The following is a 13,014-nucleotide window of genomic DNA, read 5'->3' on the forward strand; positions in this document are numbered from 1 at the left end:
GGTCTGGGGTTCGAGTCCCAGTTGGGGTACCTTGTGACGGACTGGCATCCCGTCCTAGGTGTGTCCCCTCCCCCTCCAGCCTTGCGCCCTATGTTGCCAGGTTAGGCTCCGGCTTGCCGCGACCCCGCTTGGAACGAGTAGCTTCAGCCTGTGTGTGTGTGTGTGTGTGTGTGTGTGTGTGTGTGTGTGTGTGTGTGTGTGTGTAATTCCTTAATAGCAGTTTTCCTAGATACACATGAGCCAAAACCATAGGCAAAGGGTTGACAGGTAATGCAGTGATTTGAGTCAACTGCCTTCAAGCTGAAGGGTCCAGGTCTGAATCCTGCTTCTACTCAGTACCACTGATCCCTGATCAGCCCTCATCACTGGATCCTGAATTGATACAGTAAAAAAAAAAGCCAGTTGTGTAAATGGATAAATCACTGTAAGTAGCTTAGTGTACAAACCTAACGTTGCAATTTGCTTTGGAGAAGCGTGACAGCTAAATTAATAAATAATAATGGAGCAGACCCAGGAATGTTCCACGGCGGCTACATACTGACGGGGTGATTTTGCTCTTGACCGCATTTGAGCTGTGTGTGGAAAACCAGGCCTAAAAGATAAACATGTCTGCAGAAACATGATCCAAATATGACTGAGAAAAGATGAGAGAGAATGCTAAAAAAGACACGTCTGTCTGAAAACGGGATTTTGGGAAGCACTGGAAAGCGTCTTTCATCCGTTTGTGGGGTCTAGGCTCAGATTTGTGAAGTTTTTTTTTTTTTTTTTTTATCAATTCAAATTTTAATTCATCACACAGATTTTTTGTGTCATAATATCACAGGAACAATCAGCAAGTGTATTTATTTATGCATCAACATAATTTACTTGTTGCATTTGTCTCTGGTCCTAAAATTATGATCATCTGGCGATAAATTGCAATAGAGCCCCAGAACTCAGAATCCCCTCCTGCCTGATTCTAATTATTGTCGACAGACCTGCTGAGTTAACACTGAAATGGAGACACTGGGTGAATCCGACACTTCTCGTCTGCTGGTAACTTGTGGTTTGGCTCACGTTTCACAAACACCCAGTTGTGTTACAGCACGTAATCTTAGACGCGGGTCCTCGGGAGTGGGTTCTTATACTGTATTTCTTGTTGTATTTATTTTCTGAGCTCATGACTTTGGCCTCAGAAATTAATTTTGCCTTCAGCCAACGATATGGGTGACGTGGGATGTACAGAGGGAGGCTCCGGGCCGACACACCCCGTGGTATTTATTAGACCGCCGCTTTAGTTTCTGGTTTCGGGTAAAGTTTGCGTGCTCGGTAAGAGTAAACGGCTCAGATGTTTCCAAGCTGATCTGTTATCGTGGGTCACGGAACAAAGACGCCCTGGCAAAAACACGAATGTCCCCTGGTAAAAACATATATATTTATAAATATATGTCTAAATATGTATAATCAGAAATGTTATTAAATGGCAATAAACAGCTTCTGACAAAGGACTAAGAAATGGGTCTGCTACCAGCTGTGCCGTACAAGAATAATCCTGAAATCCGATCGCTGCACCATCCTCCATTGTCGGAGGACAAAACACCTCTAATGGGTAACACTGGCTGGGAATCGGATGATAAACAAAAAGCCATCATCTTTTGTCATCTGCAATTCGAGACCTTTGTCTAATTGTGCTGTCAAGTTGGGTTGACGTGCCTACGCTAAAGGGCAGGATTTACTAGTGGTCCAGTTACTGTCTATTGAGAGCGGGTCACTCTGTTTTAAATGACATTGCTAAAGTTTTGTTGTTCGGGGAAAGCAGTGACAGAGTCAAAGCACAAGTCACAAGTTACAAGCAAAGCTGGTGAACAGCGAGGACCTCTCCTCAATATCATTTTCACCTTGTCCCATTGTCCTTTGGATTTCAGCAGAGAATGTTCCAGAAACTTAATAAGCACACTGTATAGTGTAGAACTTTAAATTCCAGGAGCTCAAGTTTAGAAGTAGTGAGTCAGCATATGAGAACAAAGTATAAAAGATGTGTTTGCTTGAAAACGATTAAAGGAATTTGCCTTGATTTTATTTAAATTCGTATGGAAGCTGTACCGCGTCTTTTGTTGGGAGTTCCTTTTAAATTTGTTTTTATTTCGTTCCAAACCGTGTCCGTGTGCTTTACTTTGAGGTCCATAGAGAAAGCTACACATAAGCAAAATGCAATACACTTTTTTATTTTTTTATACCTTATTTTACATATGGCGTTTGCCGTAGTCCCCCAGGTAGCTGCAGTCCCAGATGAACAGGAGTCAGTTTTCCAAACTGAGACCCCTTTCCATCCCATTAAAGCTGTACTCAACGAGGGCTCTTTAGGTCATCTTTAAATCTTAGGGTCAGATTCTTAAAGTATCTGCTTAAATTATCTCCGCCATGAAAATCTGGTTCACATTTTCACTCTCGCTCTTTGTTTACTTAAAACACGTAGGGCGCAAAGTATGCGAACCCCTTGCGTCCTATAGTTGTACCACGAAATGGTGATTTAATGAGAGTCAGTGTTTCTCATGTGACACGACAGGTATGTACTGGCCAATTCCATATGTCGCTTTAGAGGCAATCGTGTGTGTAGCAGGAACGCGAAAGTAGCGCAGGTGCAAAAGAAGCGGAGCCCAATTTGCACTGGTTACACCAAGTAGGTAAGTAGAATCAGGCGTGTGAATCAAATCATTTATTCTCTTTGTAAGTTTAAGGTCTCAGATTTAAATTTTAGAAGTTTATTTTAATATTTGACTCAAGAACAATGAGCATCCCTGCAGGGTTCACATGCTTTCAAGCAACACTTCGGGTCTAGATTTGCTTTGATAGTGTGAGAATGTTCAAAAAGTGAAGGTGTAAGAGGGAAACGGAGGCTCTTGAACAATCTGTCCCTTGTTCTGCTGAACCTTTGTCTTTCCTAACTGTAACTGGAGCCGTTCCTTGCTCTTCACTAAAACTGGCGTTCGCACTCGTTCTGCACTCCGTCCGTCTCGCCCTCCTTTCCCACCAGGCCTCATGCTGCAATACTTACCTCTTCTGCTTTGCCCCCTCTCTACTCGCCGGTTGCTGTCCTGCATCCCTGTCCCCATCCCAGTCCTTGGGCTCCTCAAGGTGATGTGTTCCTACTCTGGTCTCGCAGCACCGGACTGTCAGACCGACTGCATCCAGGTGCTCACAGCTCCCGAGGGCTCCTTTTGGTCTCCCTGCTACCCAAGAGATTACCCAAAAAACCAGGCCTGCCGCTGGACGCTACAGGCGCCCGCCGGCTTTATCGTGCAGATAGCCTTCCTCGACTTCGAGCTCGAAGAGGCGCTGGGGTGCATCTACGACCGGGTCGTGGTCAGCACAGGAACCAGCGATGTCACGTTCTGCGGTATAACTGCCAACGGACTGACGCTAAACTCCAGCGGAAACATCATGGAGGTGTCGTTTAGCTCGGACTTTAGCGTTCAAAAGAGGGGATTCAATATCAGTTACAGGCAAGGTATGTTGGAAACAGGCAAGCTTCATTTTGTTGTTCATGTTATTCTTTTCTTTTTGTACTTTTGCTTTTCCTTGGTGTTGCGATTTATTCTTTACTTCAGTACGTTAACAACGAAACATGTTCGCTTCAGTTTTCATATAAGTTCTTCACAGCATCATTTTTTATCTGTTTACATTTTAGTTTTGTCTAGTTTAGTTTCCCTGTTTGATGCATTTTCCATTTCTTTTTTTTTTTTTTCTTCATTCATGTCTGTATAATTTTTGCCTGGACCATCAAAAAAAATCTGGGAAAAACAGAAATGCATCTATCGCATCGTAGCATTGGAAGTCATTATTATAGCACTACTGAAGCCATTATTAAACAAATTAGTATTCAAATAGATTGCTGATGATCGCGCCTCTAATGAAAAGAGATAAAACGTAAGAAAGGAATAAATTACCTACTTTACCTTGACAACAGCGGAGGTCAGGGAGCTACAACGGTTGTTGAAAAGAGTCATTAATTTGTGGGGTTTTTTCCTTTTTGTTCTTCTTACGTTTATTTTTCCAAGGACCACCACCATGGACTTTTTAGAGCCCATTTGGAGTAATGAGGACATCATCTCCATCATTGCTTTCATTAACTAATATGACATAAAAATTGCTCCACATTTCAGCTGGGGACTCCCAGCTGATTCCTCTTGGCCATCCATTCTTTCCATCTGCTTTCACTGTCTGTGGAAAAATGACATCATTAATAATGGCACTGGAAAAGACAACAAATAATTTCATGTTACATGTAACTGAATATGTTTCAAAAAGCAGATTTACTCCAAGTACATTTCACATGGAAAGAGGCAAAACATTGATTCCATTACAGTTAATTATAAAGTTAGGTTGTTATGAAGAAAGGAAAGGTACCTCTGTTTTAATTAGTGGGTTTGAATAAGACCTAAACATTTCTTTCCAAAAATAGCACGGCATCCGTAAGCGCGCACAAGTCTGGCTGGTTTCCCTGGGAAAAGTGCACTTTATTTTCAGAATGGCTTTTCAAGATCTCACACCAGTCAAAATCACGTCGTGTACTGGACACTGATTCTGTCCTTTGAGTACTATAACTAGGTACTTCAGTCTCCTGAGATGAACTTTACAGAAAAAAAACCTAAATGTGCAGAATGTTAGTTGACTTTAGAGTTGGACTTGAGCCAAGAAATCTGATTTCTGGAGGTTTTATTCCCACCAAAGACTGTGACTGCCATTACAGATAGATATGATAGTTCTCTCAGCAGAGGAAAAGACTTCCAGGGGAAGAACACAGTGAATTACAGTGGACGGTTCACACACACATCTTCAGAACCGCTTGTCCCATACGGGGTCACGGGGAACCGGAGCCTACCCGGTAACACAGGGCGTAAGGCCGGAGGGGGAGGGGACACACCCAGGACGGGACGCCAGTCCGTCGCAAGGCACCCCAAGCGGGACTCGAACCCCAGACCCACCGAACAGGAGGACTGCGGTCCAACCCACTGCGCCACTGCGCCACCGCACCCCCGTGGACGGTTCATCAAAGGGTAAATAAGAAAGTAACTGAAAAATCATTTATGCAAACATTTATTCTGACTAAACAACTTTACTTTCTCGCAACACCTCGTTCTCGCACATCAAAAAAATGAGCGCTGGAGTCAACGCTCTAGTGGTCTGCTCTCCTGCCAGCCCTTTCAGGTGTTCTCTTACCAACATGGTGAGCTACTCTAGGTCTTCTCTTGCTGGCGACCATAAAGGCCCAAGCTCATACTGATGTCATATTTCATATTTAATTTTCCACACACTTCACAAAAGTGACCTAAGACCAACATCACTGGCGTACGATAGCTAGCAGCACTGACCAAGAGGTTCCTTAGTGGTGTCAAACCAATGCCGCGGCAGTTTGGTACTTGTTTCCACTGCGAATCGGCTCTCACTGACGATGCGTTCAGGCCAATAGCAATAAACTCACCAACTAAACCTAAGTATTGAAACTGACTGTATCTTCAAATATAAATCTTTTTTTTTTTAAGATCACTTTATTTTTTTGTGTGTTAGAAAGCTTTAAGTCAATCCATTGGAGCACTGGATGCCAGCGTTGGTGCCAATTTTCATAGATTCATAGAGGTGGTTGCGTTCCTGAAATATGTCCCATACTCAACACACTGACTACTATATATGTGAAGTTTCAAGAGTATTTCATGGGGATTTTCTACAAAAACAGAGCAAATGATGACAGTCCTCTTAATTAGTTTAGTTCTATCTCCTTGTGAACCGATTAGGCCCTGCGTGTTCTTAATGGCTGTTCATGTAGGTTTTATGAGAGACTATAAATGTTACAGAAAAACTGAGACATTTTGGTCTCTCCGTCTTGTGATGGTGCAGCCCGAATGAGAAGTAATCCATAAAATTACTATACAGTTTACTTTATTTCATTATATTCTACAGCTTTGTGTGATTTGATTTACTGTTCTTTTTCTTTGTTTTTGCAAGTGATACTTTACAAATAGCTCAACAGAGAGGGGTTATAATGTGCCATTAATAATCTTTACTTCCTAAGCACATTTACAAGCAGCATGGGTTAAAACTGTTATTTGCACTAAAATAAATTAGTCACAGTGGTCCAGAGCCTGTCCCTATAGCATAGGGCACATACACACTCATTTCATTTCTTACACACACAAAGGGCAAATCATAGTTATCACATCATCTGAAACACATTTACATCTCAGCAAAAGTACAATTTATGCATTACATGTCTTTGAACAGTTAGAGGACACCAGAGCACCTACAGGAAACCCGCACCGAGGCAGCAAGAACATGCAGACTCCACACAGACTAATCTGGATTCAAACCCCCCTTCAGAATCACACCACTGGAACTGAGGACACTGTGCTGCATGTGAACAACAGAATGAAACAAGAAAATAGACAGAATGGTAGTATAGATAATACGACAGGCAAAAAGGACATGAAAAGGAGCATGCAAATGTGTTATGTGCAACTGAGTATGAATATGTGGGACTTAAACCCGGATTTAAAGGTATTTGGGACAGTTCTGATATTCTGGACTTTGTTTTCAGTTACCTTTTCTATCCATGTTTAGATCTTAAGGCAGGGATTTTGCGTGTTAGTATGTTTTTACAAATCTTTGTGGCTCAGGAATGCATTACTTTTCCCCCATTTAAATGAATGGTGATGGAGAGTTCTTTTTGCGAGAATTCACAAGGAAGCTTCTGTTAATACATAATATTGAGTAGTTCTGTGCTAGAACTGTGATGATAGAGATTTTTTAGAGATGTAATTCAGATTTATTTGTCATGGATAGAGCTAGCATATTTTTCAAATCACTCCCCAAAGCTTCATCTGAATCACTTACAGATTGCGATTGCAAATACTGAGCCCTGCCTTAAATTTGTTAACATCCTGCTCTAGGTCTGGCTGGGGTTCTGCATTGTGTTTTCTTATTTACAACAAGTCATACATATCTAGCTGAGGCACTCAGAACACAAAGGTACGTGCTTGAGTCATCCACCTCACCAGAGGTAAGGCTGTCTATTGGCCTGGTCTCCGCAAGGTGCTCAGTGGGAGAGCAAGAGAGACAGAGACCACTACTTTATTCCAGTCCAAATTGTTAACATTTACATTATATTTATTCATTTCGCAGGTGATTTTCTCCAAAGTGACGTCAAACTTGAAGTAAAAAAAAAGTGCATTTCACCAACACACAGATATAAACACGTGATTCTCAAAGTACAGTCACTTAGTCCAATACCACCGGTTCTGCCAGCACATATTTCACAAGTAGCTTCATTTACAACCAAATTAGAATAAAATAGAAAAATATAAAATATAAAAATGAAAGAAATGACTATGAACTCCCTGTCCGAATTAAGTTCGTAAGTAGGGGACCCATTACATTAAGATTGATGTGTTAAGTATTAGATAAGTTCCACGAGAAAAATTCGGAATGACAAATCAGGCAAAATATATCAAATAAATAAATAAATAAAAACTGCAACAAAACAATATTAAAGTGTGAAGGCAAGTGAGTGGAAGGACATCCATGTATGTAATGTTGAATTGTATAGCTAAGACGAAAAGGTAATATGTTGGTATACCATGGGCAATCCATAGCAAACCATAGTAATCCATCAGTACTGAAAGAGTGTTGCAATTACATAAGACTAACATGTTTCTTCCCTCACCCCTGTAGTTGCAGTCGCTCTGAGGAATCAGAAGGTAGCTTTGCCACAGAATGCTGCGAAAGTCATTCAAGTTTCCAACCAGGTTAGCATACCGACTCTTCAGCAGTTCACAGTCTGCTTTGAGGTAGCGAGGACCACCCAGAAGAAGGGCGAAACCATCTTCCTGTACACGGACCCAAGCGGTAACACGGTCAGCTTCGGACTGTCCAGCAGCGGTAACGTGATGGCGCTGACCATGGACGGTCAAGAGTGTGCCCTTAGTGCCATACTGAGCCCGGCTAGCTTCACCGCAACCATGAAGCTCTTCTGCCTCTCCTGGTCGAGTCTGTCCGGGAGACTCAACCTGTACGTTGACAACAATATCCGAGTGGCGTCGTGCGCTGCCACCACAGGGAAAACCATCACTGGCGGCGGAACGTTCCGGCTGGGAGACAACTCTCTGAGTTTCGACGGAACCGTTTACAACTTCCGCATGTGGAATTACGCCATGTCCAAAACAGAGTTCAGCACCCTCACCTGTGACGCCATCGGCAACGTCATCGACTGGGACAATGCATTCTGGAATATTCCTTCAGGCCTTGCTCAGACAGACAGCACGCTGAGTTGCAGTAAGTACACCAGTGCGCATAATGTTTTTACTGCTCTTTTCTGGGGTCTTAGTGGTTGACTAATGATTCCATTCTGTTACCGCAATACACTCTACGCATGCATGTTGTAGGGAACATTTTACAAGCGACATCCTGTTCATGTGCAAGGAACATGCATGAAAAGAGGTGGTTTGGCAGAACATTAAAAATTAATGGGACAATAAGAGTCAGTGCTGTAAACGGTAGGAGTCCCTGTTACATGGAAACTGAGGTAAAACCCTCCTGCTGTGAAGTGGACAGCTGTTAGCATAGTGGTTAGAGCTGCTGCCTTTGGACCCACAGGGCGCACGCTTTATTCCCATCTCTGGCTGTACTACCCTTGAGCAAGGTACTTACACTACATTGCTTCATTAAAAAAAATGCATAGTTGTACCTTAACATTGTCCTGGACAAGTTGCTTTGCAGAGAAGCTAAATGGTCTGCTGGTTTTGGTAAGGAAGCTATGGTGGCCTGGCATCAAATGCCTGAGAGGTGACATGCAGGAATGACCACAGATCCGCTCCTTTGTTGCATTTGCTGCGTACTAGAGAGGACGGGCACCCGGGACGGGTCTTGCTGTGCTTTAAAAGGAGGTCTGGAGCGGATTTGTGAGTGCATGGCCGAGGAGGCACCGCCACGCGGGCTGGTCCCGAAACAGGATCCGCAAAGGGCCTCTCTGTGCCCATGCATCTTAGGGACAAAGGCGGCTTTGCTACACGAGGTCAGAGGCCAGCAGGGAAGAACCGAGTCGGGCTTATTTGTAGACGTGGAGGGATCTCGTGGAGCTTCTGAACTTCAGTTTTGTGTTACCTTCTCAGCTGTAGGGGGCGTGGTGGCACAGCGGGTTTGGCCTCTGCCTGCTCTCTGGTGGGTCTGGGGTTCGAGTCCGCTTGGGGTGCCCTACAACGGACTGCCCTCCAGTCCTGGGTGCGTCCCCTCCCCTTCCAGCTTTACACCCTCTGTTGCTGGGCCAGGCTCTGGCTCGCCGCGACCCCGCATGGGACGAGCGGCTTTAGACAATGTGTGTGTTCTCAGCTGTAGCTTCGGGTGGCCAATCCAGACAATCAGCGATAAACCACTCACTGTTTGCCATGACAACAAAACATGCACTTGATTCAACAGTGGACTGGTGTCTGTAGTACCAGAGTAAATCCAGATTTATTAGCAATGCCAACCTGAAACTGTACATGCATAAACAAAAATTTAATGTGCTTTTGGCTCCTACAGGAGATATAAAAAAGCGTTTTCAAATTTCTATGACTGTTTACTCTGCTTTCCGTGATGTATCGCCGTCCGTGTGTGGTGCAGCTGCTGTATTCAGGACACTTGCCACATACATAACTGTAGTCCTCCTGAGGCTTGAGATTAAAACATTTTGATAAAGGAAAAAATCCAGTTTTAATCACTGCAGCATTTTGGAGGAAAATGTGAAAGTATTTCCTTCTGGAGTATTTTTTTAATGGAAAAATGTGTTGAAGGGCCAGTGGTGTTCCCTTTTAATGCTGCTTGCCTTCAGTCTTTGTGTTGCTCCCTTGTTCGTGTTAATCCCTGCTGAATGTTACAGTATGAGCTGTGTTTAAGACTGCTTTTGGTATAAGAATTCATTTCCCTCAAACCCCCGAGTTTTCAAATACTTTAATTTGGCTGATGCAACACTGACATTAAACCTACTAATGTTTAATCTTCTTTTTACAGTATGTTACCCAAATTGCACCCATTTAACAGCAGCTACGCCTTCTAGTGGTGAGTGTGCCTCTAACCAACCCCCCAACCCTCCGCCCCGCTTGCTTTCTGAAGCCGCATGTTGTTTGACGGCAGCGGAGAGTCTGCTTGCCGGCTGAAATAGATCTGTCACTCTCCTGCTCCATAAAGTGATGTCTCAGTGCAGTATTAGATAACATCCCCAAGAATTTGTGTCACTGTTCATCTAGTAATTCCTCATTCTTTAGATTATATATTAAATTAGGTTGGTTAATAGCTGAACGTCCGGTCCAATTCCTGTCCTCTACCTTTAGACCACAGCGCATCCATACCTGTTCTTCAACAACAGCTCTCAAGATTGAACATCTGGTGCTGGTTGTGGGTCCGCCGGTTAAAGCAGTACGTGCCGGGACCCTCGCCGATGCGGTCATCCTCAGCCATATCACGTCCCATTAGCTCTAATGAAATTTCCAAGAAGGACCTTTGAGGAAGGAAGGCAACAACATCCAGATGGTCTCTGTTTCAGTGTCTAGTTCCGTCATTTACACATAGAGCCGTAGCGTCCAAATGATGGGGCCCCATGTTCCCTAATTATGAGAGTAAGAGAAGTATGGCCTTTGTGCTGCAATACTGTTCAGGTAACCTGCAAACAGTAAAGGCGATGTTACTCTCACTTATTGACAGTGTATAGAGAAATGTAAAAGTATATAAACTTCACTTTGACTGATCTGTGCTTGGACACTTTTAATTGCTTATAACACCACTTATTGATTTCCAGCTCCTGAAACACAACCCCGGAGTACTCTAAGCAACTAGATCATGCTATTTTTGTTTAAACCTCAGTTTTCTGCACAAACCGCCATATGCCACGATGACTGGGTGCACTTGACCCCTGTGTGGGCTTATAGAGAGACACACAGTTGCCAGGGATACTGTTATTATTTGAGTTTCTTAGCATGCAGTTTAATCAGTTAAAGTGATATTCATAGTTTATCACTTTAAAGCATTTACACATCTTGATATTTTTACTTAAGTGAGTGTCTTCTTCTGGGTTTAAACAGCTGTACCCATCCACATCTGGGCAATGAGTCTTGTGAATCACACCTTCAGGCCCTTAAGTCCTATACTACCTGCTGCTGGGGACAGGTGTATTACATTTCTCATTATTACTGCCATTCATCTTGGCCCAGAACTTAGCCTCACTTGGGATACTACTAAAAATACCTGGAATCCAAGAAACAATACCTGAAATCCCAGGGAAAACATCTGAAATTCAGATCAAAACCTTAATTCCAAGAAAGTGACTGCAGCCTCAAAAAAAAAAAAAATTAAGAATTTTATGACAAATCATCTGAAATTCCAGACAAAATTTCCAGCACCTCAGACAAAACACTAGAAATCGTAGACTAAACATCTGAAACTCCAGACAAAACATCTGCAGTCCTAGGCAAAACACAAGAGACATCAGGAAAAAAAGCTGACATCCTTGATGTGAAATCCAAAGTTATTTCACTATAACACAGGGTTTTGGCCAGAGAAGACGAAAAAGATCGTGGTTCTTCGCCATCAAACGTTGGTTATATGTTAAGATGTTCGGTACAGTTCTAGAAACACTAGAACACATCCACTGTTTGTTTTATCAAATTGGAAAACTGTATTAGTCCTCTCTTTTAGAGCCTAGAATTTAGTTTTCATCTGAGCCAAATACTTTGTGGATCACAAAATACTGTACGAATAGATGTGATATCAACTCAATGGAAGAAGTTACTAATAGAGTCTGTCATGTTGGCTTCGCGTTTTACAGGAGCTCAGAGAGAGCCCTCTGTAGGTTTTCATTACTCCTGTAATTAAGATGTGGGGCGAAAACAAAGGCGAATTCATGTGTTTGTTGGAACTGCGGCGCAGGCACGAGGAGGCATTTCTGGGCACCGTCTCAAAACGGTGGGAACGAGATCAAAACCTTCCCTCCTCTCAGCAGAGCGACTGCTATTTTCAATTATAAAATTCCAAATGCGTTTGGAAGATTCTCCTGATCGTCTGGTGAAAGCTGCTGCGTCGCCTCCCAGCCAGGAACTCTGCCATCTGCATCTGATCCCTATCGCAGCAAGTGTGCCTTACACTCACACAAGGTTTCTTTATTCTTTTTAACAAGCAGCTGGGCCAAAACCCAAAGGGATTGTGGGAAAGACCAAGGCGCCGAGAGAGACGTCCTTGGCACGTCTGGGAAAGAGTTATAATACATTTACATTTATATTTCTCAGTATGATTGACATGCCACAGTCATCAAGGCTAAAGAATACAACAGTGTGTAGCTAAAAATGCTCCCGTTTTCTTACACTGCTTTGAAAAGCAGCGATAGTGATGTGACGAGATGTTACACTGCGCCCGTGTGTGTGTTGAATGGACATAGCTGTGTAGGCGTATTAGGAGTGTGTGCTGTTTTATGTGGTAGTTTTGCTGAAGGTCCGTAATGTGTGCTTGGTTTGTGCAGCCTGGCTTTCTTTAAGAGAGTTATTATTTTTATTGCCGACACATGTCTCGGTTGGTATTAGCTTCAATACATTGCTGTGTGATTATAATTTAAAATGTAATTCTGACAGTAATTTAACACCCACTTTTTTCCACCTTCAAGGTACCTCCATACCTTATACTCCTTCCACTGCCATCTGTACCTCACCTGGACCGGGCTGCCCAGGTAGGACTGAGATCCTCTAACACAGCAACCTGTGCATATCCCCACATCTGTTAGACGTCTGTCAACATGTGTGAAACATCTGTCTTGTTGTGCGTTGAGTTAAAAATAGAGGCCGTTGTCCTGTTTTCACTTATGACCATGTGCAAAGTGTGTGTACAGTCAAATTCAGTGCTTAAATGTTAGTTACAGGGTTGAAGTCTCCAACATTTGCAATATAGGTCTTTATCTTCCAGGCCCATGTTTCGCATTGCTGAGCTGTAGATGTGAGTGTGTCTGAGACACTGAGGTTTGCTGGA

At 43.1% G+C, this 13,014-nt stretch overlaps 1 protein-coding gene across 9 annotated transcripts in view; it reads left to right on the plus strand.

Annotated features, from left to right (window-relative positions):
* Positions 1-13,014, plus strand: part of adgrg6 (adhesion G protein-coupled receptor G6) — a 50,210-nt gene that overhangs the window by 10,737 nt on the left and 26,459 nt on the right. For 6 of the 9 annotated variants that reach the window (XM_018742538.2, XM_029255785.1, XM_029255763.1 and 3 more), the window contains exons 3-6: positions 3,143-3,487; positions 7,705-8,304; positions 10,018-10,065; positions 12,656-12,718. In XM_018742538.2, coding sequence (XP_018598054.1) covers positions 3,143-3,487; positions 7,705-8,304; positions 10,018-10,065; positions 12,656-12,718 — 1,056 coding nt within the window. The remainder of the gene's footprint in view (positions 1-3,142; positions 3,488-7,704; positions 8,305-10,017; positions 10,066-12,655; positions 12,719-13,014) is intronic. The other 3 variants (XM_018742537.2, XM_018742539.2, XM_029255777.1) reach the window with 2 other exon arrangements.

Source organism: Scleropages formosus, chromosome 1 (assembly GCF_900964775.1).
Source record: "Scleropages formosus chromosome 1, fSclFor1.1, whole genome shotgun sequence".
Taxonomy (NCBI): domain Eukaryota; kingdom Metazoa; phylum Chordata; class Actinopteri; order Osteoglossiformes; family Osteoglossidae; genus Scleropages; species Scleropages formosus.